This window comes from Cyprinodon tularosa, unplaced genomic scaffold (assembly GCF_016077235.1).
Source record: "Cyprinodon tularosa strain WSP-4 unplaced genomic scaffold, ASM1607723v1 ctg181, whole genome shotgun sequence".
Taxonomy (NCBI): Eukaryota; Metazoa; Chordata; class Actinopteri; order Cyprinodontiformes; family Cyprinodontidae; genus Cyprinodon; species Cyprinodon tularosa.
This window is the reverse complement of record NW_024038614.1, coordinates 998,013-1,024,201: the sequence shown is the minus strand read 5'-3', so window position 1 is coordinate 1,024,201 and position 26,189 is coordinate 998,013. Positions and strand designations below refer to the sequence as shown.

Genomic DNA, 26,189 nt, shown 5'->3' with positions numbered 1-26,189 from the left:
CTAAAATCTCATTATTATACTTGTAATATAGACACTTAAACTACTTTAGATGAATTTTAAGTAGTATTCTTATATATTTGTAAACGTGCCTGCCATATTGTGAGTGGCAATTTCGCCTTAGCTAAGCATTAATGCAAGAAGTTTGTGTTAAAAATGAGAACTAAAGCCTTTCACATTTAATCACATGCTTATTTCAGTACAAATTTTAGGCTTTCATAATAAAATTTACTAGGTAAGGTTCTTCTTTCCCATTCCCTTTAAACTTGTGTTAAATGTTTCCATTAACAAGCTTTTCCTATGATAAAATTTTGGCCTATTTCTCTGATTCAGGTTTGTGGGCTGTCTTAACTTTTAAGCTCTTCCTGCACATTATTAAAAGTATTTTGGAAGATTTAATTACCAATTTCTAACGATGTTTTAATACATTTAAATACTGTTCCTTCTATATTCTACCACCTACTTTTTGAAGTGCACCAGTGCCCCCTGCAGCAGAAAAAAAAAAACAAAACAAAAAAAAACAGCAACGGCCCCTTTGTATTTTAATTTGTTTTTCACAAGACATAAATATATATATATATAAAATATATAAGAAAAAAAATTTGTTTTTTCGGATTAAATTTCGACTTTAGTTTTCTTTTTTTCTTTCTTTCTTTTTTTTTTTTTTTTTTACAAAATGCTGCTCAAAAAAGTCAGCATGTTTGAATGACGTGTTACCCTGAAATCCATTCAGAGCCGTGCCTCCCTGAACCTCTAGTTGTCAGACTTTCCTCTCAGGAGGTTCTAGAGTCATGACGGGGCTTTAATAAAAGGTTTATTGGATATCTCTGTGCATCTATGTCTCTGAAAATAAACAAATTTGAAGTTTTAATAAGATAATATCCCCTATATTTTTTTAAGATTATATATTAAAATGTTATGTATCATTTGGCCAGTTACTTACTAATAAAATAAATCTCACATTAAATTCTTTAGAACGCAGAACTGGCCCTCAGTGATTGTGTTTCCTGAAAAATGACACTCACAATATGGCGGAAACTTTTACGTTTTTTTTGTTTTTGTTTGTTTTGTTTTCTTTATTTTTTTTACCCCTACGCCAAATCCAAACGCATACTCTAGAATTCGTTCATTAAATGTTTTGTTTGTCAAACCTCAATAATTTTCTGGATGGAACCTATTCTCAAAAATAATAGTTTAATGTTACGATAACGACTAAAACAAAAAGGGAAAAGGCTTCTTTTTTTTTTTTTTTTTTTTTTATATGATGGGGCATGACAGGAAGGAAAATACAATTGGTTCTTTGTAGATCTTCCGTAAGCAACGATTGGGGAACGTTTCTGTCAGTCATGTTTCAAACTGCCGCCCTCGCAAATTGTAGGCCAATCAGAGCCTTTGTTTTGAGATGTAGTAGGCGGGACTACGCTGCTCCCCGGGAGCTGTCATCGGTACCAGGTTGAAGACGGTTAGCAATGCTAGCCTCCTTCTCGGTTAGGACAAAAAATTGGGAAGCTTCAACTTCAGGTAATTTTTAAACCCACTTGTTTGTCATTATAAACCTAACAGAGTTGGAGTCTAGGCTAAACTGTACCTATCAATGACTAAGTTAAGCAACGTTTTAGTGTGTTTCAACGACTTAGCGGTAAAGTTGGCTAACAAAACAGCATTAGCAGCTATGCTAGCTAGCGCCTTCTCCATCGTCTTTTCATTTTTCCCCCACAAAGTTTAATATTTCACATTTTTAGAGCACAGGCTCTAAAAAGCTCTAAAGTTGACTTAACCAAACTTCCATTGCTCTGTTCAGATTTAAATTTTATGTCAGGTCGTTTGGGAGAATATGGGAACATCAAAGCTCCTAAATCAAAAACCTGTAATGAAAAGTGATTTTAATTAGTTGATTAATGTGTTGTCAGAGTTTTGCTGAAATGCCACTGCATAAAAGAAGCTTTTGGAGATGTTGATCATTAAACTATTGACACACAGTGTTTCTTGTTTGTTTGTTTTTTTAATGATCATTATTATTTGTGATCATAGCAATGCATGGGAACTTTAAAATCCAAGTTCATATTAAATCATTTTAAAAAATCTTATCACCCCTCCCCAGACACACAGAGTTGTGGATTATGTCTGATCAGCCAGAGAGAGACATTAAGGTTTTAACATATTTTCTTTCACGTTATAATAAATAAATTTCCCCTCTTTATTTTCATATTAGACATTTTTCAGTATTTTTATTCATTTTCTTGTATTTCATATTTATTTAAAGGCCATATGTGCTGTTTTATTTGGTTATGATTGCCCTGTTATTGCCTATGATTAGATCAGATTTGATAAAATGACAGATCATTACATTGTAATTGTTAGATCTCTGCTCTTCAATTCTATTTGTGCACACTAACTCTGCTCGAGGTAAATTTAAGAGGATTGTCAATTATATGTCGATAAAAAAATACTAACCATTTCATTTTAGCATTATGTTAAAAACTGTGCATTAGATAGATTAAAATGCTGAGATGATTAATTGTGATCGTGACGTATTCTCAAGTCTTATTTGCAACCATGACTGTAACAATCACCGTATTTTAAATGGGCTCCAATGACTGGAGCTTTGCTAAATTGTTCATCTATTGTCGGTGGTGCATATTGAAAATCCGCAAGTTGTTCTTATATTTGAATTTGCTTAATTTCTGTTAAACTCAGTGAGTAAATGTTGCTGATAGAAAACAGTTGAACTGCGCAGAGTTCAGCTCAGTCGAAGCAGGAGCAAGGAGAGAGGGTAGACAGCAGAGGGATCGCTTTCGGCTTTATTATGCTCAATTTGATCGCTAATTGCCAAGCAAAGAGGGAGGACTCATGGTGAAGAGAAAGAAGACGTGTTCCACCTCCGAAGAGCTTGATAATGGGTAAAAATCTGGTTGAAATAAATACTTTATTTAGAGGTCGAGCGCAGCGAGGAGATCTCTTGTCGTCGTTCCTGCAGGGCGCTAAACTGAAAAGCGCTCGCATTTGAATTTAGTTTCATTTATTACGATGTTATTGCACGTTTAAGACTAGCGGTTCTTGGTAAACCACCTCCACTTTTCGTCGAATGGTTTCATGTGCTCATTTTAACGTATTTTGGGTTGTATATTTTATAAATTTTGTCTTGTTTTGACGGGACTGAAGAGGGGATTTGAAACAAACAGCGGCGGCCATGTTGAGAGACAGTGACCGTCGTCTTTAGAAGTTAATTTCGCACAAGGCTTTACTCCTGATTTGACAATTTCCCCCTGAATGTGTTCTTGGCAGCATGACACTTGGCTCCAGGGAGGCGATCGGTGTCGATGGGAAGCGGAATCCGTCCAGAAAGCCCGAAGGTTGCGACGAGGAGGAGAGCGGAGAGCAGGCGAGCGACGAGCGCAGTACAAAGGGAGAGGAGCGAGTGGAAATTCTTAATCCATCAACCACGGGTCCCAGCTCCGGTCCGACCACGGTCCTACCCGGGTCCCCACCGAACCGGACCGGAGCGGGTTCGAACCAGCAGCCCCAGAGCTCCGCGGAACCCGCCCCTCCGTGTCACGACCAGCATCATTTTCTGCGATCGAGTGTCCGACCTCCCAGCAAACGGATACGGAAGGATTCAATCGGATCCACCATCAATGGGCACGGCGGGGCAAAATCGAAAGGTACAGTGGCTGATCAGCTCAAAGGAAAGTGGGCATGGGTTGGATCAGTAGGTGGTCTGCTCTCTAACCTTCAAAGCTCCGCTTGTAGTTTATCCCTAAGGTCAAAACTGTGAGTGTTTTGTTGCTTTTTAATCCGGAGGCACTTGCAGTGTTTAACTCAGGTTGAACTTATGACAGCTCCATCCTTTAAGCTGCAACATCATTCTGTTCAAAGGAGGAGTGGTCACAACTTATATTTTTATCTGGGTCTATTTTCAGTCACACTTTCTCAGAAATGGAGCACAGTGTCATAAGGACTGATCTGCAGAAACATGTTACAAATCCACTTTGGACATGAGAGTAGTTACAGGAATATACAATATATATAAACGTTTATTTATATCAATAATTCCTCTTTTATCTAGGATGAAATAATGTATAGATAGTATAGATTACTAGAGTGTAAAGTTAAGGTATTTGACTTATTATAGTTTAGGCTAATAATGCTTACTATTAGGCAGATAATTAGGACTTCTTATAAAGAAATTCAAGCCAGTATGTCCACGTACTCCACATCTACTGCTTCTTTTGCATGAAATACTGCATCAACTCATCAAAGTCATCAGCTTGTGGCTCAGCTCAGGTTGTGGCCTTCAGCTCATCTGCATTAGCCGTTGCTGTCTGGTTTCCTGATGGGGTTAATTTGAGGTGAATTTGTTTATCTAATTAAGCATTGTAGCAGTATGGTATTTAAGTCAGTAGTTTGATTTATTATTTTATTTTTTTATATAAAAAATTGTAAAAATCACACTTCCTCAGACACTTAATATCTAGGTTTTGATCCATCGATTTAGCCAATCACAGCGGACCATGTGTTAGAGTTGTCATTTCCAGTTGTTGTTGTATTTTACTTTCACACATGTCCACAAAAGGTGGCGGCAATAAACTGTGTTTTCGGTTTATTACTGTGTTATGGCTTAGTGAATGATTTAGTCGGTCCGACCCTCACTGCTGCCAGTAATAGTAGTAAAATCAGGTGTATTGATGCAGTAATGCTGGGACTGCACAATATTCAGACAAAAGTTCATCGTTGTATCATTGCAGAATATTTCCATGAGGGAGTAAACTAAATAAATCCACTTTTCCTGCACTACCCTTGATGCTTTTTGTCATCAAAATATTCCAACTATTATTCCTAAATTCCGAGCATTTGATGAACTGATAAGTAGAATGAAAGGAGATCTACTGGGACGCATTTATTCTTGGCAAGTACAGGTTTAATACACGGTGCCATAACTATAATCGCCCTCTAAATATTGCTGCTGCAATGTTAAACAGCTGACTGGGGAAATAAGCTATTGATTTCTTTTTTAAAGCCAACTTGTTTTCAAATACTTTTTGAAATTTAAGGATTTCTGTTTGTATCAGAGTAATGATCCCCATTTTCCCTGCCTCCTTTCTTGTACTAAATAAAATTAGCCTTCTCTATATTAATGTATGCCAATAAGGAATCATTGTCAAGTTGGTTTTTTTTTTACCAATTCAAAATAACCACAGAAAGGTAGTGCTTGAAGTTAGACAGGTTTGTTTTGGCTCTTATGTCATATTTTCTTTTGAAAAGCAGCTCTGAAAGCTTCTTGATGAAACAGAATGAGATGTTTAGAAGTGGCAGGAATGGCTTTGCTTTAACAAGTTTAATTGATGCGTTTTTCTCTACTAATGAGACAAATTTATTTGACATTTAGACCAAAATAACTACTAATTTATTTATAAATTCACACACATGATTTTTTGTAGGGCTCTATTTTAAGCCTCCGCCTGATTCCCACAAATGTATTCGCTATAGTAAACAAACCAAATTTCTATGTGAAGTCTAGTTTATTTAGCATCCTATTTCTGCCATGTGATCTGAGATGGTGGTTTTAATGACACCTGGCGTCGTGTCTGGTGGATTTGGCCAGTGGATTCCACCACGCAGTTTGTTTTGGACCAGCTCACCACAGGCCTGTTTGAAGGGATTGATTGCTTTTCCTGCCCTGCTCACTATTACTTTACCACAGAGATGTGAAGCTCTTCAGGTCGAACACTGTAATCTGCGGCTCTGGAGGCATTTATGTTAACATCTTCCCAATCACTTATTTGATTGCTTTAGTTGTGTTTAACGCTGTCAAGGGGGGATATTTTTAATGTTTTTTTTTTTCTCTCTTTTTCTCTCTTCTGTGCATCACAGGGGCAGAAAACGGTTCATCCTCCCATGGGGCTGTGGGACAGTCTGTGGCCAGCTCAGCAGCAGGAGTTTCCAAGAACCCAAAGGGCCAGGGATCTGCTGAGAAAGAGGAGCCAGGTGGAAACCAGAAGCGAGCGCGTCGGCAGTGGGAGTCGTGGAGCGCTGAGGATAAAAACAGCTTCTTTGAGGGGCTTTATGAGGTGAAGACCGACACCAAAGTATATTTGCGAATTCCTTGCGTGATTCAGTTCCACACTAATCTTTGCTGCTCCAATCATCAGCATGGGAAGGACTTTGAGGCCATCCAGAATAATATCGCAATGAAGTACAAAAAGAGAGGAAAGCCAGCCAACATGGTGAAGAACAAAGAGCAGGTCCGCCATTTTTACTACCGCACCTGGCACAAGATCTCCAAACACATCGACTTTGCCAATGGTGAGCTTCCCTCTCTAAATTACAACCACAAATAAAATCCAAAGCAAAGGGAAGTCTGTCGAATCTGAAGGACATCTAACAGCTTATCTAAGCTTTTCTGTACGTTGAACCCATCCGGCTGGAGATGTCTGTAACTTTAAGTTAAATTGTGATGATTCAGCTGGAGTATTGATTTGAGTTAAGGTCCAACATGTTTATGAATAAGATGTGTGTATTTATTTAGGGTATTTTTACAATACAAACATTAAACATGAATCTACTAAACAGGTTCTGTATGACATTTATTCTCTTTGGAGAGACTCTAAACATGAGATAGAAATGTTCACTAGATAAGGCTGAGGCCTCGTCACTTGTAGCCTCCTTAGCTATGGTTGTTATCTTTACCTAGCATACACAGTTCTTTTTGCTCCAGACATGTGACTTCTGTCCCTCTTTTCTTTACAGTTTACTCCCGTGTTTTGAAAAAATCTTCACAAGAGCTGTACGGTCTTATCTGCTATGCCGAGCTGCGCAAAAAAGTTGGAGGATGTAAGTGGAAGTTTGTATTTGCAAGCCTTCAGCTGTACCACATTTCTTGGGTTAGCAACAGAAACCTGCAGTTGATTTTATGTGATTAGACCATCACAAAGTAGCATCTGAGTGTGAGGTGAAAGGAAAAGGACACAGTAGAATCAGAAAAGTTTGTTATAATCCGTGAACCCCATGAAAGAATAACAGGAAACGCATCAAACGTGCAACAAGGTCGACCTAAATTGGTCCAGACACCTGTACATCTTCCAGAACACACTCTCTGTTTGTGGCACCATCAAGCTGTGGGAATGCTTTTCTTTAGTAGGTGCAGAGAAGCTGATTAGAGAAAATAGGGAGAATGATGGAGCTTTATATGGGGTAGTTCCTTTGGGACAGTCTGCAAAAAACCTTCATAGGCATCATTTATCATCAGTCACTTTGATCTGTCTTCAGTTTTCCTCCTGTTAGCTTTTAATTTTAACCTGCTTGTCTATAATGTTCCTTCTCATCTCTTGAGACAACTCTTTCCTTCTTAACCTCTGGTTCATGTTGGGTGTGGTATACACCATGTCAACAAGCAGAACAGCGACTACCTGTAGCTCTATATATGGACCCAATGACTGATTACAAGATTTAAGACACCTCTGATGCTAATTAGTGGACACACCTTGATTTAAAATGTTCCTTTGGTCACATTATTTACAGTCTTTTCTAGTCCTGAATTAAACCTGGCATTCGTTGTAGTTGTTTTTTTTTTAAATCAAGCAACGTCTGACTTTCATTTGTTTATTTTCATAAAATTATTTTATTTATTAACACGTCACCACTAGGTTTTTCTTTTTAATTAAACAAGGCTTACCAACCATTTTTTTCCCGCGTGTTTGTGTAAGAGTGGCCTAGTTCAAGTCCAGACCTGAATCTAATTTGACATGAAAAATTTTGTAATAGATGTTTTTTATTAATTCTCTCTTCCAGATGCACACAGCTTGCTCTTCAAAGTGTTGAATGCCATCCCATTGTTCGTTGTAAAACAACCAATTGCTCTTAGTTAGGAGAACCACCTTTTGCCTGTAAAGGTGTTGGTCTATCACAAAGTAATCAAATGAAATAAAGTTTATTAAAACATGATAAAATGGTAGAAAACCTTATGGGCCCGTTACACATTGTCAGAGGGCTGTGTATTGATTTTTTTGGCAGGGACTTAGGGGATATGATTAAACCTGTAACACCTGAGGGACAAAGACGTCATTAGCTCTCTGGCTTTCTGTTTTGTCTTTGACAGTGATGGATGAGAAGAACGTCGCAAAGCTGAATGAACTCATCCAGCAGGGGTAAGCCTTCGTCTTCGGTTTGTGTGATGAGGACATTCAAGATGAGTTAAATAAACTAAAGAATTACCGATATCTGCGTAGGGCCACCACTGTGCGCTCCAAGGGGAGAAACCTACGGATCAAAGCCCCCATGTGCCGAGCACTGAAGAAACTCTGCGATCCAGATGGTGAGCTTTGCACGCAACCAAAAAGCACATTCCGCTTATGCAGAATAATTGAAAGACAATCGATGTGAATATGAGAAACAAATATTAAGGTGGGGGCGGGGTTTTGGTCAGGAAGCATGCTGATTTCATTTCCATGGTAACTGAATAGAAAATGGGGATGAGCAGAGATGGAAATTATTGCTTCCAAAATGAATCCATCCCCATCTTTTGTAACATTTAATGTGTTTAATTGTTTGAAAAATGGGGGGGAAAACAAAACTTCCACTTAAGGGTAACAATGAGAGAGTTTATGGAAGAGGTTGTGTTCATCTCTGGTGATTTGTCCTTTTTTCTGCAGGGGTGAGTGATGAAGAAGACCAGAAGCCAGTGCGCCTTCCTCTTAAGGTGGCGGTGGAGCTCCAGCCTCGCAGTAACCACTCCTGGGCCCGTGTTCAGAGCTTAGCCCACAATCCCCGCCTCAGGTAGGGGATGTCAAAATAAACCAGTCAGTCTAAAGTGTTGCATGTAAAGTTTCTGTCCTGTTTATTCAAACAAGCCTGTTAATCTGGTGTAAGGTTTCCCTGCTGCTCCTTAACTTTAATTCCTTTTTTTTTTTTTTTTTTTTTTATAAATAGATGTGATTCAGTAAGTGCTCATGTTTAAATTTTCCTGCAGCAAAGATCAGTGATTCATGACCTTTTAATTTTTGGAAAGGAAGCGGTTTGATTTCCTGTTTTCTGACTATTTTCATCTAGTATTTGAGCAGGTCCCTGTCTGCAGTGCTGGCATGCTTTGGAGCTTTATACTCCCATTTAGAGCCTTATATACACCAACTATGGGCATGAGGCCCTGTTCATTTTTTACTTGTATAACAATTTATTATATAAATTTTTTATTTCTCAGTGGATTCATTAAGAAATAAAATAACGGACCTTGTTTATTTTATAATCAGGAATGGATAAAACAAGTGAATTTTCTTGCATCCACACTGAATTGTATTTTGGCTGAATATTTTAGCCTCTCTTTTTAGCAGAAAGGATGGAGGTCATTAGTAGTCCTCATCATTATTCTGTTTTATGGACAAGTGGGGCGGTCTCCTCTTCAGTATTTTTAATTGTTGCCATACTGCTACATCTATAGGCCTGTTTTTAAATGGGCACAAGTAATCACAATAAAGGCTCAGTTGGAAAAAAAATAGCTTTCTTCTCTGGCTGTTGTTGCAGCATCTTCCAGTCTGGGTTGAGCCATGGTGGTTGCTGTTGTGTTGGTTAACCATGCGCATCCTTTTATCCTCGGGTCAGTTTGAGATCAGTGCTTCAACCAGGCAATGATCCTAAATCCAGAATCAAATCATTGTTTGGGAATGATGAAAGTAGGCTAAACCTTTTGGACTCCATTCCTGTTGTAAATCTATCAACTACACTAAAAATCTAGGATGCAGGCAATCTGGGAACCCTGCAAATATAAATGAGCTTCTCCAGTTTTTACAGGAGCAGTTAAGTATCCCCCTTGAATTAAACCAAAAGCTTCTTTGTAGCTGCTAAAATTATGGGATTAAGGGAGGAATTGCTGAATATGTATTTATTTGTTGCTGGTTCTTGTTTTTAAATATCTTATAACTTAATCTTGACTTTTTTTTTAAAAGACAGACCTTTTTCTTTTTTTTTTAACCAAATCTTCTTGTTGTTTTTCTCTTTTCCGACAGGATGGTGGTGGAGCTCCACAGGAAAGTCTCCTGCCTCATCGAGTACCTGAAACAGAAGTGGGCTTACCAAGACCAGCGAATTGTATCCTAAAAAACATGTCAAGGTTTGCAGGTTGTTTTTAGAAGACTTGCCTTCTCCTACCGTGTGTTGTGCTTAACGTTGACGCTCCAGCTGAAGAGTCTCATGGAGCGGGAGGCTCTAGAAGGCAGCCAGTCCAGTCCAGACTCTCCCAGCAAAGCCCAGCAGCAGGAGCTCACGCTCTTCCCAGCAGAGAACAGCGCCCTGACTACACTGCCTGGTGTGGCTCGGGTAGTTCACTCCAAGGCCTCGTGCACCGTCCACTGGTTAGAAAGCGGCAAGAGCCGACCCAGTGTCAAAGAGCTGCCGGCGGTCCAGATCCTGGGCATCCAAAGTGCGGCGCCTCTTCGAGGGGGCAGCAAATCTGGACGAGGAGGCTCTGCTGCTGCCAGCACGTCTGCGGCGGCTAACCCTGACCCATCACCAGACGGTTCTGGAAAGCTGGAGGAGAAGAAACCTCCACCGTGCTCCCTTTCCTCTCAGCAGACTGTGACTCTTACAGAAGAGGGAAACGGGACAGTATCTACAGAGACTGGGAGGATATGTAGTGCAGTGGAGGACAATGGCAGCGAGGAGTTCCTATCAGATCAGTGCAAAGAGGAGCAGAGCACAGGGATCTCCTCAGATCCAAATGCAGCCAAAGCTGCAGTGACTGTCTCAGAGGAGAATGTGTCACAGGGCTCTGCACCGCCAGCAAAAGAACGGACAGTAGAACAGATCAGGGAGGAGGGGTGGAGCGCCCGCGATGCAGAAAATGTTACCCTGGCTGAGCTCTACCTGATGTTTGGGAAGCCAGGCAAGCTGCAGCTGGAGTACGAGTGGCAGCCGGCCGCCGCTGCTTCCAGCAACCAGGAGAACGGAGCGACCTCAGAGCCACCTAAGCCCCACAGGACGAACAGGGTGTTACGCTGCTTACTAAAGCTGGTTTCCACTGAGATCAATCCTAAACCTCTGGTATGAATATAAACCTACCTCCTATGTCTATTTGTAACTTTATACATAGATGTTCCTGTTTGTCTGCAGAATGACAGATAATCAGATTTTTAGGGGGGGAGGCTTTAGATTAGAGAAGCCCAAATGAGCCAGAGGGTGAAGACAAAGGCTGTCAGTGTTGCCTTTGGTGCTCTCCTCTGCAGTAATCCTCCACGGGTTTAGATTAGTCATGATTCATTGTAGCCTGGTTCAATCTGCATCACTCTTGTCGAAACCTGGACTTGCAAAGTTGGCGGAGCTGGATGCTGTTTACTGACCCTCAGTGGTTTACCTTTTTATCTGCAGGTTTCAGAGGTGTGCTCCACAGCCACGTCGCCTCTGAAGACCAGCCAGGAGGAGCAGAACCAGGTTCTAACGCCTCCAGGAAAGAGCCCAATCTCAGGTGTTCGCAGCCCCAGCTTCGGCCGGACCCAGGCCTCTGTCCGTGGGGCCAGGACCCTCCCGCCAAACGCAGCTGCCTCTGGTATTTCTGACTTTAAAGGCACTGATCTGACAAATGTGTTAGGATGGAGTAAACATGAAAGTTAGATTTATTGGAGACCCCTTCAGGCATCCTGCTCTTGCTTCCTTTCCCCAGGTGGGCGTAACCTGCCTCGGTCTCTGCTGGGGTCAGCTGGCGACTCGGAAGGCACCGTGTTCGCCGTTCCCACCACGCTCCCTCCCAACAGCTCGCGACACAACAGAATGTTCTCTCCCAACAAGGAGGCTCAGCTGGCCTTCAGGCAGCAGCTGGACTCCATCAGCGTAAGTCCCAGCAAAGCATGGCTTCCACACCCAGTTACATACCATCCAAACTAACTCTATGCTCAGATGTTCACCTGTTTGCTCTCCCCCTCAGATGCAGTCAGATCTTTTCCTTTCCAGACAGAGAAAACCTCGGAACAGGCAGTTTCGGAAACCTCTAGTAGTTCAGGTATCAGCGGGAAGACCTTATCTGCCCTGGACAGATCATTGGAAATACATTTTCTGTCTTTATTCAATGTGCTTTCTTGTTATCATTGGCAGCGAACGCTTCTCCCCAGGACAACGGGGGACACTCCTCAACATGTCTGCTCCTTCTCCATCCTCTCCAACTCCTCTGCTACAGGTACTTTGGAGATCATTTGTTCTGATAGGGATCTCTGTCTTTAATTGTTTCCATTTCTCAGTAGTTGATCCTTTAAACTGCCTATTTGTATGTCACAGTTAAATAAGGGACTTGATTTTCTCTTTGTCATCGCCAACAAAGTGCTTGCTCTCTCACTTCCTGTTTCCTCCACCAGGAACTGGATCCTTCCGGCCAATCAACACTCGCCTGGCTCCGTCCTCTCGCCCTCCAGTGACCAAAACTTCGCCTCCTGCGTCCGGCGGCTCCACAGTGCCCAGCCAGTTGTCCAGTACGAACTTTTTTATTGTTATCCTTCTTTTTTTATTCTAAGGTTTTATTACACAGCTCACCGATTTCAGTTTAGGTCTTCCTGATGTCCCAATGTGATTCTTTTTGTATCTGACTCTTGGATTCTCTCTCAGGCGCCATCGACCTGGCAGCAAAGACTGCCGGCATCATCCCTGGCAGCCCCTGTGGGGAGTTGGATTCCCCTGCTGTTAACGCCGCTGTTCTCCCAACAACACCCACTGTTGATGCTGCCGCAGACTCCCAGCTCCTGCAGCAGAATGTCCCTGAGGTTTGTACACCTACTGTTCATACAATAACACCTCCCAGCTGAGCTCATTAAGACATGATGCAAAAGATGTGATCGCACCCTCCAAGGAGAACAGGTTTTTTAATGTATACTTCAAAATAAATGTTGATCTTTTGAGTCACTCTACTCATTTTTCTTAGATTTTTAAATGATTGTTATCCAAAAACTAGCTCTAAATGATGCCCTCTTTTAGATGAATAACTGTATCATATTTTCAACAGAACGGTCTACCTCCTCCATCTCCTGGAGCCACAGGCGGTGGGGACTCCCTCCTCTCTCCACCCAGCGTCGTCTCACTCCTGGACATCTCTCTGCCAGGCCCCCCCGAGGAGGCCCTCACCCCTGGAGAACCTCAGACACACATTAGCGACTCCATAATCGAACTAGCCATTAACTCGACAAACTACGGTACGTCTTGGCGCCCTAAACTCCTTCATACTTTGCCTCCAAGCAGAGAGATGTACCTGCAACACCTGAAGTGGTTTTGGTTAATAACTCCTTCACTGTCAAAACTGTTTGGAGACCTGAGAGATCCAACATTCCTCTGTTCATATGTGGGCTGTATCACACGTTAAGAGTTCTCTGGAAATCATTCCTGACGATCGTAATCTATTTGATACTTTTTTTTTGATACTTTTGATGATTTAGTTTAATAAAGGTTAACAATTCTCATCATTTGGCCAAGTTTTTAACGAGAAAATCCAGATGGATGTTGGTTCTTCGCCAACCTTTCTGTTTTGAACCAAATCATCTCTTAAGTTTTTAAGCCATTTTTACTAGAATGATTCATAAATCACATATACCCCATTTACACTACCCTTGAAAAACCGTGCCGAGACCGGTCCGAGCTCAGTAACTGAGATAACTTATCGTGTGTAAATGGAAAGCAAATTGAATTGAACCGAGCTAGACACAACCGAACCGAGCTAAATGCAGACCAGTTCCAGAGGTGGGCTCGGCTCGGTTTTTCCCTGGCTCGGTTCTCTGATAACAAGAGCGCTTGAGCAGAACGAGTCATTTCCGTCTGGCTGCACATCCCGATTCACACTCCATTCCAGTAGTTGGCGGTAATGCCCCTCTGGAAGTTGCTTGCCAACCAACACAAAGCAGAAGAAGAAGAACAACTATAAACAAGAAAGGAAATCTTCTCCATGCAACATTTGGGCTCTATTCGAAAACCTAGGACGTGTCCTCCAAGGACGCGGTCTACCTAGACTGGACCCTTCGAAGTCCTTGAAAATAAGGAGACCGGAAGAGTTTAGGCTGTGAATTTGACCAGGTCTACCCTTCGGCGGGTTTTACCGCCGTATGCTCTGTTGCTTAGCAACCGTAAACATTGACACACAAAGCAGGAAAAGAATGAATACAGAAGTTTTCAAAACTGTTTATTTATTTCTTTTTTATTATGAAGTGAACAAAGACTACACTCACAAGAATCCAGAATGGAATAAATGTTCCAACAGCCGGGAGCAGGAACAAATAAAATCAAATGTAATGATAGAAACCTTAGTCAGTTAAATAACATGCTGCTGTCATTCTGCACATCTCTGATGTTGCTGCTACTTTCAAATATCCATCACTGTAAAAATGTCCATAGCTGCATATTGGTTATTTATTTCCCAGTTTTATATTGTTAAAACACTTTACAGTATTGTATTGTTTATATTTTAACTCTTCCCTATTATGTTATTCTCATACATTTTTCTAAGGTCCACATTTGTGTGACCATTTTCAATAATATTTCTGCTGCTGTAAATTTGCCCATTGTGGGACAATAAAGGTATTTTCTATTCTATTCTATAAAAGGGGTAGAAAGATATAAGTAAATCTAAACAATGTATTTATAAAAAATAAATCTGCAAAATCTCTAAAATTCAACAACAAAAAATACGTAGTTAAGCATATTGTGTAAAACATCAATAAAAAGATAAAAATCCTATCAGATTTATAGTCCCCACCCTGCAGATCTATTAGAATCTGTCCTTTAATTCCAGCCAAACCCATTTACACAGTAACAGATTAAAACCTTTAGATAAACCAAACACTACCGCCACATATCTGACTCAATAACCATTAAAGCAACTATTTTTCATTAATCTCAGACGGAACTATTAAATGACTTGTATTATATTAAACTGAACTTCCAATTTTCACCACTCTTCGGCGCCAAGTAACATTTCCTCTGATCGCAGCTTGCTTGGTCTCGTATGGGGCCAAAATGGTAGCTTTAATATTTGCAAATGTGTGTGGAGAGTTGTGTGTCTGTATCTCAATTTGTGTGTGTGCAGTGGGATTTGAAAATGTGTAAATAAATCTGTAAATGTGTGAGGAGATTTGTGTGTCTGTACAACAATCTGCAAATGTGTAAAACTACTTGTGTGTAATCCGTTTTGCAAATGTGTAAAAAATCCACAAATCTGTATTCAGATCTGCAAATGTGTACTGAGATTTGCAAATGTGTAAAAAATCCACAAATCTGTATTCAGATCTGCAAATGTGTACTGAGATTTGCAAATGTGTAAAAAATCCACAAATCTGTATTCAGATCTGCAAATGTGTACTGAGACTTGCAAATGTGTAGATCAATCTGTAAGCACACAGAGACACTTGTGTCTGAAGTATTTTCGCTTCAAGACCCAGAAATACAGACAAATCATTGGTTACAAGTCAAGCGGTTTTTCGGTTGGCTCTCTTTACACACGTGATTTTTGCTACTCTTCTGCCGCGTGAGATGCACAAATGCGTAGAAGGATTTGTATGTGTATTTTTCGCGATTTGTAACCCCTTTCGCAGGCTCGCAGGCTCACATGCTGCCCTGACCGCAGGCTCGCAGGCTCACAGACAGCCTCTCTCTGCTGCGAAAGTTCAGCACAACTTGCTTCACATACAGCCACATACCACCAGTTGGCGGTATTGTACAGTACGTGACGTTACTGGGGTCCTAGGGGTTGTACCTGCTAAGTTGAGAGCAATGGAATCCCGTCAGCTTTCTGTAAGTATATTTCTTTCATTTTTTCTATAGTTTGCATTAGTAAAACTGTTTCTTCTTCTTCTGCTTCTGTTTTATGGCGGTTGGCAAGCAACTTTATGATGTGCATTACCACCATCTACTTCAGTGGAGTGTGGATCGGGATGCTATGTATTTTCCCACTGAAAAATAAAAATAAATATTAACAATATTTACATAAATAAACTTATATCCTTTCTACCAATTTCGTTTTTTCAATAATCATAAGTAGATTTTTTTTCCCCAAAATATCTTGTATATTTAACTGTAATTTATTTTCTTGTAACCCTTCTCTCCATAGAATATTTATAACAAAACAACAAAACATGCTCCACCGTCTCCCCTTGATAACAAAAACCACAACCTCCTGTTCCCATTCTAAATAAGTTTCCATTTAACCCCGTGTTTCCGAAACTTAATCTAGATATAACCTCTTTTTTATTCCTTTCCGTTCTCCTCATTTCACCAATTTTCCTTTGAATACTATAAAGCCAACTTCCAGTTCTATGCTCTTCCCACAGCTTCTGCCATCTTTCCGTAACCTTTTGTTTAATAATAGATTAAATTTTTTCCTTACTGAATGGTATCAATATATCATCCTTGTCACGTCAACTCCCACAGCGGAGGAAAAAAAAAGGTAGAGGCTGTCTGTGAGCCTGTGAGCCTGCGGTCAGGGCAGCATGTGAGCCTGCGAGCCTGCGCAAGGGGTTACAAATCGCGAAAATACACATACAAATCCTTCTACGCATTTGTGCATCTCACGCGGCAGAAGAGTAGCAAAAATCACGTGTGTAAAGAGAGCCAACCTAAAAACCGCTTGACTTGTAACCAATGATTTTTTCTGTATTTCTGGGTCTTGAAGCGAAAATACTTCAGACACAAGTGTCTCTGTGTGTGCTTACAGATTGATCTACACATTTGCAAGTCTCAGTACACATTTGCAGATCTGAATACAGATTTGTGGATTTTTTACACATTTGCAAATCTCAGTACACATTTGCAGATCTGAATACAGATTTGTGGATTTTTTACACATTTGCAAATCTCAGTACACATTTGCAGATCTGAATACAGATTTGTGGATTTTTTACACATTTGCAAATCTCAGTACACATTTGCAGATCTGAATACAGATTTGTGGATTTTTTACACATTTGCAAAACGGATTACACACAACTAGTTTTACACATTTGCAGATTGTTGTACAGACACACAAATCTCCTCACACATTTACAGATTTATTTACACATTTTCAAATCCCACTGCACACACACAAATCGAGATACAGACACACAACTCTCCACACACATTTGCAAATATTAAAGCTACCATTTTGGCCCCATAGTTTCGCAATGAATCCTGGGATATCCAAGAATACAGAGGATACATCAGACCCATCCTTCAAATCGGGCAAAAAGAAGGACGCATTTTAAGGCCGCATAACGAGGACTCTTGGAATCCGACCAGACCTCGGCGCCGCACTATGACGTAATCGGCCTTCGAATCCGGTCTTCTAAGGATGCGTCCTAGGTTTTCGAACAGAGCCTTTGATTTGCTTGATTCCCTCCTTCTTCGTCTTCTTCTTCTTGTGTTTTATGGCGGTTGGCAAACAACTTTTGGCGCATTACCACCACCAACTGCTTGATTTTCTCCTTCAGTACTGGCAGTGTTACCGCAGATCGTTACTCGGAGGCGACGAGTCGAGGAACCGAGATAGCGTGATGTGTAAACGGTCGTCAGAACTGAGCTCGGCCTGGTTAACTGATCCGAGCTCGGACTGGTCTCGGCATGGATCGGTTTTCAAAGGGTAGTGTAAATGGGGTAATAATCACGGTGCTGATTACAGATTTTTTTTTTTTTGTCTTTAAATCACTTACAAGGAATCACAGCAAAAGCAAAAATACCAGATTAAATTTACTGTAAAATGAATTACGGAATAAATAGATGGAAATTTAAAAAAATCTTCCCATGCAATTTATTTATTCTTTTCTTTTATTAGTCTTGGTGTTCATGTAATGAGAAAAACCGTGAGCCTCTAATCTGTTGATGTGTTTTCCAGCAGGTGAGGAGGCCACCCTCTCTCCAGCCAAGCTGGGTAATGCAGACCCCTCCAAGCTGTTGGCCTCGTCTCCCTCCGTCAGCCCGTCCAGAGGATGGATCCCGTCTCCCAGCCATGACCCTCAGTGGTACCCCAGCGACTCCTCTGACTCCACGCTGGGATGCCTCCTTTGTACGTCTGTTTTTACTCAACTTTTTCCTCATCTGGTCATAATTTAGAGTTAATCTAATTGAATTATTTTCAGAAAAGCTTGAGCTTTTTGCATAAGAGAGAATCAAACCTGACAAGCTGTATTAGAAAAACAAACCTTTGAATGCAAATCCTCTTATTTGCTTTCCTGACTGTTCATTGATTCCTCTGCTTTTTTTTTTTACCCTTTCAGCTAGTATGGTTTCCCCTGATAAGAGCAGGCGTACCGCCCTCACCCCCTCCGGCCCCTCGAGCGGCACAGCCCTGCTCGGCCCTAGTCTCCTGGACTGCAATTCCCATGACTCCTTCCAATCCCGTGGCCTTCCTGATGTGGCGGAGGTAAATCTGCACCTTAATTTGAGAAAAGCAATGTTCCTCATCTCGTTTCCTTATTCATACATCCTCAGTTCCTCTCTCCAAGCTATCATCTCACATCTCAGTGTGAGAAAAGATGGTGGCATCCAGCAGGACAGGAGTGACTCATCACTGTTTAGTGTTAAACGCTAAGTGATAGTTTTAGACTTGAATGTTGCTAGGCAGACTCTATCTAATAGGAGATGTTTATGCAAAGTTTGGACTTAAATGTAAGTCGAACAAAGTTGCTGCAGAGGTAACCCCAAAGATCTAAGGCTGTATTTGCATCTAACTCTAGAATATTAAATAGTTTGATTAGTGTGATCTTTATTAAGAACGGAAGAGCTTTTTTAAATAACTAAAATGCCTCCTCTACGCTTCTTAGTAAAATGTTTTGATCCTGTAATGGTTTGGTTTGCAGATGGACTCTCAGCTTGTCTGCATGATGAGTGAGAGCAGCGTGGACTATATCGCTCGCTTCAATGACCTGGCTCAGGAGCTGGCCGTCACCGAGCCCTCCATCCCTCCTCCGTGAGGAACAGAGCCATCTGGAGGACACAAATCACTTTGCCTCCTCTTTGGATGAAAGCTTGGTCTCACCATCAAAGCCATCCCTGCCCTGGAGTATAAGTGCAATAATAACGGTGAAACCTGAGCTTTGGTTTCCCCTGAACTCTTATTTAAGATAAAAAGAAAAAAAACACCCTTTAAAATCAACACTTTAGAGGAATTAACGTGTTTACAAAACACCACCTCATGTACATGATAAATACTATGCCATATCTGAACAAAAGGTTTTCACCAGTCATGTCTCATCCTTTCCTGTATGTCTGTGTTGTTTTGTTTCTACTCTTATATCAGACCCGTAAAATGTGGAAATCCAGCAAAATGTGCAAAACCTGACCTTAAAAGTGGTTAATTTATGTTTTTTAACAAATGGCAGCGAGTAACTGGCTAATTAAGATGAGGTACTCGCTATAATGAAGTTGTAATGTAAAAACCAGCGACAGCATCTTCTCATTGTGCCCACATTTCAGGCGTTATTCATCTCATATCGGTCCCAGTATTTTTGGGTGAGATTCAACAGTGCTCCCTTTGAACTCCCTTTGTTTTCTTACAGCCACTCACCAAATGGCAGCTTAACAATTAACTCTACTGAAGTGATATTTTTGTAGCTACTGGCTTGAAATTACACACAAAAAAAAACATTCATTTCAATAGGATCATTTAAAAAGGCAGTTTTATTTTGGAAGTTGGCCGAAAAGTCAATTTTGGCTTCTTTCTTAACCAAACGCTTGTTTTTCGTGTGTTTTTTTTTCCAGCTCTGGAATACTTTTTAATCATCTAATACTTATCTTAACTCCAACACGCTCCTCTTTTGGCTATGATTACTTTAGTTGTTATTTTCCCTATTATTTCAGATTGTTTTCTGCAGTTAGTTTACGCGTAAAGTGTAAAGGCGTGCAGTCAGAAGAATGTAACTGGATCAAACACTAAAGCCATACTAGCTTTTTAGCTTAACAACTCCCTTAAGATCAACCCCCCTCTGACTGTTATTAAAAACACTATTGCTAACATTAATATGATTGGCTCCTGAACGTCTTCGTCCCTTAGCATTATGTCACTCTGGTTAAAATAACAGCTTCCTCTATCTGTGCAGTTTCCACATACAGTTTTTGCAACATGCATCCTGCTGTTAGCCCAGACTGGGTGCAATCAGGGTTCATACATGCCGTAGTCTTGTCCACAGCATCATCCTACATTAAGAGTGTAAACTACAGGACGGCTTTTTACTATCATTCCACAAAAAGTAATTCAGAATGCTTTGCTTTTCTATTAGCTCATCAGTAGCTTTGAAGTCACAAAATGTAAAAGCTCTGACGTGTGAGATATCTTAGCAGCTTCATTTTGTGACACTAGAGTCTATATAAGGAATAAGAGGCAGGTTTTATATTTTATTCTGAAAGGTTTTTGTCGTTTTTTCTGTTGAAGGATTTGTACAAATGTCAATTCCAAAATTCTCTACGCTTGTGTAACATAATGTAAAATTGATATTTGGACTATTTATTAACATTTCTTAAAGTGTTTTTTTTTTCTGTTTAACTTAATATTAAGGTGGCATCTTAAAAGGATAAACCTGTTTTAAGTTTTGTAAGAGCTGGTTTTATTACATGTATAAAGATAGATGCAACGTCTTGTCTTTTCTTGCCGTTATTGTGTGTCATTTTGATGATATGGGATGGTTTCAATCAGAAGACTACACCAAGACATTAAAAATGGCCCAGAATGTAGCTGGTCTTTGCACTTGTCAATATGCATCACAGGGTGTTCCCTGACTGTTCTGAGCAGGCATAAATCATGCATTAGGATAAAGGTAGCAGCATAACTAAACCAGTACATCGTGTCTTTTCAACTGAAGCAAACATCTATAGCAGGGGTGTTCAAGTCCAGTCCTCGAGAGCTACTATCCTGCAACTTTTTGATGAAACCATTTTTAACACACCTGAATCAAATTTGTGGCTCGTTACCACGCCTCTGCTGAGCTAAAATGAGGGGATTGAGGTTTTAGATTCAGGTGTGCTAGAGAAGAGAAGCATCTAAAAGTTACAGGATGGTAGCTCTTCAGGACTGGACTTGAGCACCCCTGATCTACAGTAACTGACAGGTTTTAGATATGGAGATCCATATGAGATTCTGTGTACAAAGGGCTCAAGCACACACCTCCAAATTGCATAAGAGGCTAGTTGCTGGCAAGTTAAATTATGTCTGGAGATTTATAGGCTGCAGCCTGACTGCACTCAAAAGGCCTGGGAGCAGTGCTTATCGCGCATGACCCATGTATGGAGACCTTAGTCCTCGACTTGGGTGACCCGGGTTCGATTCCAACCTGTGGTCCTTTACCGCATGTCTCCCCCCCTCTCTTATTCCACCTTTCCTGTCAGCCTACTGTCCATAAAAATGAGCCACTAGTGCAGTAAAAAAATAAAAAACTCAAGGCCTGGACGCATATTTAGCATGAAAATTTATTTAAAAAAAACAACAAACAAACCAAAAAAATACATCAGGATTTAGAGCCCGAATATAAAAAGCTTTGCCACAAGATTTCATTGGTTAGAGATGGCAGGCCTTAATCCAATGTAAAGCTGTGAGGGAGACCAGAAACACAAAAAAAAAACTATATTAAGAGTTTAAACTTAATATAGAAAAAATAAAAAAACAATCACATTGTTTAGATAGATCAATTATTAGTATCTGTATTTTATTTGGTAGAATAAACATTTTATATCATTTTAGAAAGGCAGTCAAAATGACTCCATTGAAAATGCTTTCTAGTTTGAAAACACAAAGTTTTTAATATCTCCTTGCTGTTTCTTAAGCAATACAACTTGGTCAGTCAACAGCAATCCGCCGGATGAGGGGGGAGTAGTGATACCGTGAATATGAAAGGTGTGGAATATGGAGCGACTGTTGCAAAAACACCAAGTAGGACCTTGCTCTTAAAATTAATATTTTTCACAAAACTAAACAACAGACTTGCTCAACTAGTCAGACCCAGAACATTTTAACAGGAGTCACACATTATTTAATAACATGCTGCTTTCTCCCAGAACTGGGTCCAGCGTTACCACAGAGCTCAGTGTGTCCACATTTCAAATCCATCCAGTGTCCTGGTCGGGTCTGACTTACTCCAACACAGTCTCCGTTCTGCTGCTGCGGTTTCACTCTTCTTTACGTCTCTGTTCTTTGCGAGCCCGAGACGCCATGAGTTTAAAGAAGAGAGCGGGCCACAGTGTGCGGAGGTAGATGGCCACGGTGGGCACAGGTCCGGCCAGGACTACGTCTCTGCTTTTCTGACGGATGGCCTTCAGAACCGCGCCGGCAACATCCCTGGGGTCCCAACCTGACGCTGTGGTTTTATCCAGAACTGCCAAGACACATAAATAGGGAGTTTTAGTGCAACTAAAACAGGAAACAGTCAAAAGACTGGCTTTGAAGTTCCTATTAAACCATTTGAAAGCCTCATCACAAGAAGTTTTTTCATGTTGAATATATTCCTCCCTCTAATAAGGTACAGTTTGCTCTTTTTATGCCTCACCTCCATATTTGGAGCCATCTCCAGTGACAGCATTGAGTGACAGGTTGGTCCGGATGTACCCAGGGCTGATTACCGTCACCGGGATCCCAAGGTGCTCGATTTCTGCCCGCAGGCAGTCAAAATAGGCCTGAGTGGCATGTTTAGATGCTGCATCTGGTCATAAAAAAAAAAAAAAGAAAATTAGTGATGCTTTACTTAAAAAAGTTCTGAAGGAGAATTTAAAACAGGCAACTTACAAGCAGATCTGTAAGGAATGGCTATCTTTCCCTGGACGCTGCTGATGACAACAATGTGACCGCTGCGTCTCTGAACCATTGAGGGCAGGAGAGCTGAGAAGGAAGCAACAATCACATTTAATGAAATTTAAATCATATGATGGACTAAAAACGTACAAAAAAAGGGACATTTTTTAATCTGAAGTTGATTGAAAAAAGGGCATCAAATTGAGTCAATAAAAGCAATTTAATTGGCAAAAAAGAGGTGGGAGGGGCTGATGAGAGGAGCTGAATGCAGCAGGGAATTCCTTAAAAAAGAAATTCTTTAGGCTTCCAGCAGGACCACAACACTAATCCTAAAGACAGAACCAATGGCATGGTTCAGGTCAAAACAACTAAATAAATGATCAAATTGCGGTTATGATTTATCTAAATGTGAATAACATCCATATTCCTCTATGATCTGTTGCCGACCAATAAACATAACAATGACAGGGACATGAACTCCTTACCAACCTTGAGTGAGAGCGATGGGGCCAAAGTAATTGGTCTCCATCACATCTCTTTGAACAGACATGTTGGTGTCCAGAATGTTGCCACGATAACTGATTCCTGCGTTATTGATGAGGACATCAACATGTCCATAACATTTTAGGATCTCTTGTGCAGCTTTTTCCACGCAGTCCGCTTTGGCCAGGTTGAAAACAACAGTTCGGGGAGCAAAGGTCTGTTGGGTACAGAAAATGAAGACAATAAATCCAATCAAGTTATTCCCTTCTAGAAAAACCCTGAAAGTAACGCACCTGGCTCTGACCATCTGCTGGGCTTACACTGAGCTCCTGTACCACCTCCTGCAGGCGAGCTGCATCTCTTCCACATAACACAAGCCGAGCTCCTGCAGCGTGGAAGACTCGTGCACACTCTACATAAAAAAATCAATTGGTAGGAGACTGTACTTATCATTTCAATGGAAACTAATAGTGACGGACCAACCTTTTCCAAGCCCAGAACTGGCTCCTGTGATGACCACCACTGCACCATGAACTGAAGCCCCCCGTCTGAGTCGGACTAGTATGCGGTAAAGCAGTAAGACGCCCACACTCGTTAAAACCAAGGGAAGCATTCCTCCACCCATGATGCGCTCCATGGCGGACTCTTTCTGCTCCTCACAAAATATCTGCAGTCACAAACCAGCATCATTTGTAGGTTTTTTCCAACAGTAACCATCAGGGCATTGAGGGACACAACATGTTAAAGCAGACATTTACATGAATTAGTCAATAAGCTACACAGGAAAAAGATTTTCTTTAGTAACAAGAACTATTCATACAGTGCAAAACGTTTATAAAGAATTATTCAAGGTCATAAAGGTCTCAATGCCTCAAGTCAAAGCCACTCAGAATGTGTCGTGGTGGCGCGTACCCTGAGCGTCTGTAGCATAAGTCTCCAAAAAACTAACTTATCCAATTCCTTTGCAGTTCCATCTGGGTAAATCCTGGAGAATGTCAATATATCTAAGAAAATATCCACTTTATGAAGAAATAAACATTCCTGCTTATTGCCATTCAGAAGCAAGTGGTGGTAACCCAATTCAGTAGCTGAATTCTCTGCCCCTCCAGCTGGTCTTTTCTGAGCATTAAAACATTCTCTTTCCTTCTTAATGACTGATATTCACAGCAACATCCTGTCGGTCTCTGATGCCTTTTTGATGCATAACAGCAAGCATGGTTCATGACAAAGGAATGATAGCAGCACTATTTAAATAAACAAAAACATTCTTCACTACTTATACAATGTAATCATGTCAGCTGCCCTTTGCTCATCACCACTTTCATTTAACTTTTCATTTATTTCCACTTTGATGACTCTTCATAGCAGCTTGATGCAAACTGTCAAACAGTAAAATGTAAACAAGAGCTCTGATCATCTTAAGACTTTGGGCTAAATCATTTTACACAGATATTTCTCCGGTGCGTTATTTACCTAATAAATCAACAAGCTAGCTAACGTTTATAATGCAAACAACCCCTGAACACTATAATATATATAATTCCACCATTGACTCACCTGAATAATTTCGAACAGTGCAGAGAAACATGGGTTTCACTGAAACGAAGCACTTCCTGTTTGAGAAGAATGTTTCTACACGAGCTTCGCGTGTTGCGCACAGCTTCCGCACAGGATTATGGGAAGCGTAGTTTCACCAAACAAGCGACCTTTTTTCCAACAAGCTGGGTTTTCTGGTGCTTTAAAATTTAAAAGCATAATATTAAGACATTATTATTTAATTTTTATTTTATTTATCATCCTAAGAAAATTTCTTACAACTCTGCTCCTCCCAAACCTTTTTTTTTTTTTTTACTTTATTTATAAAAGAAACCAATAGTGTACAAAGAGGTACAAACATTACAACATGGGTAGAGGAAAAAAAAAATAAACAGAACATGGGGCTAAAAACAAGAACATATACATAAACAATAAGAATGAATAAATATAGAGCAAGATTTAAAACAAAAGAAAAGTAGAAATACTGGCAATTACTTTTTTTTGGCAGAAGCAGACTTCAAATGTTTTAATGAGGTGTAATACCATTTAAATTGGTTAGGAAAAAAATTCAAAACAAGGAGTAGAACCTCTCCATTTAGATCAATGTATATGATATTTGACAAGCAAGGAAACAATATGAACCATATCTGAAATTTTACTATCAAGGTCATAAACTTTAAACAACACGTGGGTGATTGTTATTTCTTGGATGTCCTTAATTTTAAGGGACAACTAATTTTTGATGTGTCTCCATAGTTTAAAATAAAAGGAACATGAAAAAAAAAAAGATGATTAAGGGATTCATCCGGACATTCACAAAAGGCACAGCATGTTAAATCAAATTGAAATCTTTTGTGCAAAAATTCTTCCACTGGGTAAATATTGTGCGAGATTTTAAAGTGAGTCTCTTTAACCTTTGGTGAAACTGGCCATTTAACAAACACAGAGAACGCCTTCTCAAATAAGGGCAAATTAGCTGTTGTCAAAAAACTATTATAGTAATCATTAAATAATTTAGATTTGAAGGCAGTCACAAGCATAGCATTATTTGTTCCTCCCAATCCTGCACGGTTGGGATGCTTCGTTTACCTACAATATCAAATCAACCAGTCTCTTTCCAGGAACTAGTTTGGCAGTTAGAAGTCCAAGAAATAATTAACCCCTCATTCTGGCCCTGCTTTGCAAACATTGTTTCCCAGAATCGATCATTCCTCGTGAAGTCAAAAGAGGAACAACATGGGGGCAGTGCTACTATAATTAGAGTGTATAACAGGATTATAATTTAATCTAAACTTAGGAGGAAATGTAACCACTCTGCATCTTCCTCCCTTTTTAACATCCATCAGGTGATGTGTAGCAAGGCTGAGTCCTCAGGCCCGAACATGTCAGGTATAAAAAAATGGAAAAACTAGTTTGCAAATCTTGCTAGCCTTGACTTTCACCTTTTTTTTATTAGAAAACTATACCTAAGAATGCA

General features: G+C 40.3%; 2 protein-coding genes across 4 annotated transcripts; one reads left to right on the top strand and one right to left on the bottom strand.

Annotated features, from left to right (window-relative positions):
- Nucleotides 1–1,385: 1,385 nt before the first annotated feature.
- On the top strand, nt 1,386–20,551 carry cramp1 (cramped chromatin regulator homolog 1). Of its 3 annotated transcripts, none has more exons than XM_038282268.1 (20): nt 1,386–1,518; nt 3,283–3,659; nt 5,869–6,065; nt 6,147–6,300; nt 6,745–6,828; nt 8,093–8,141; nt 8,223–8,308; nt 8,646–8,769; nt 9,993–10,074; nt 10,165–11,025; nt 11,350–11,527; nt 11,642–11,808; nt 11,903–11,977; nt 12,070–12,151; nt 12,327–12,440; nt 12,574–12,728; nt 12,968–13,154; nt 17,813–17,983; nt 18,195–18,340; nt 18,777–20,551. In XM_038282268.1, exons 2-20 carry the CDS (start codon nt 3,284–3,286, stop codon nt 18,888–18,890), a joined length of 3,402 nt encoding a protein of 1,133 aa, XP_038138196.1. In that variant the 5' UTR covers nt 1,386–1,518; nt 3,283; the 3' UTR covers nt 18,891–20,551. The 3 variants fall into 3 exon arrangements, with proteins under 3 accessions (XP_038138196.1, XP_038138193.1, XP_038138195.1); XM_038282265.1 differs by lacking the exon at nt 1,386–1,518 and adding an exon at nt 2,729–2,897; XM_038282267.1 differs by lacking the exon at nt 1,386–1,518 and adding an exon at nt 2,730–2,897 and having other exon boundaries at nt 17,816–17,983.
- Nucleotides 20,552–21,597: 1,046 nt separating this feature from the next.
- dhrs7b (dehydrogenase/reductase (SDR family) member 7B) lies at nt 21,598–24,818 on the bottom strand. Its single transcript, XM_038282273.1, has 7 exons — nt 24,734–24,818; nt 23,660–23,843; nt 23,470–23,588; nt 23,183–23,393; nt 22,688–22,780; nt 22,452–22,604; nt 21,598–22,280 (listed from the first exon to the last, which is right to left on the bottom strand). Exons 2-7 carry the CDS (start codon nt 23,811–23,813, stop codon nt 22,075–22,077), a joined length of 936 nt encoding a protein of 311 aa, XP_038138201.1. The 5' UTR covers nt 23,814–23,843; nt 24,734–24,818; the 3' UTR covers nt 21,598–22,074.
- Nucleotides 24,819–26,189: the final 1,371 nt, after the last annotated feature.

Bases quoted from the DNA above. Each gene is read 5' to 3' on its own strand.
- cramp1 (XM_038282265.1), top strand. From the start codon at position 2,848: ATGGTGAAGAGAAAGAAGACGTGTTCCACCTCCGAAGAGCTTGATAAT. The intron at 2,898-3,282 runs GTAAAAATCTGG...TGTTCTTGGCAG, and splicing joins TCCGAAGAGCTTGATAATGG to CATGACACTTGGCTCCAGGG. The intron at 11,528-11,641 runs GTATTTCTGACT...TCCTTTCCCCAG, and splicing joins GCCAAACGCAGCTGCCTCTG to GTGGGCGTAACCTGCCTCGG.
- dhrs7b (XM_038282273.1), bottom strand. From the start codon at position 23,813: ATGGAGCGCATCATGGGTGGAGGAATGCTTCCCTTGGTTTTAACGAGT. The intron at 22,605-22,687 runs GTAAGTTGCCTG...TTTTATGACCAG, and splicing joins CATTCCTTACAGATCTGCTT to ATGCAGCATCTAAACATGCC. The intron at 22,281-22,451 runs GTGAGGCATAAA...GTGTCTTGGCAG, and splicing joins AGATGGCTCCAAATATGGAG to TTCTGGATAAAACCACAGCG.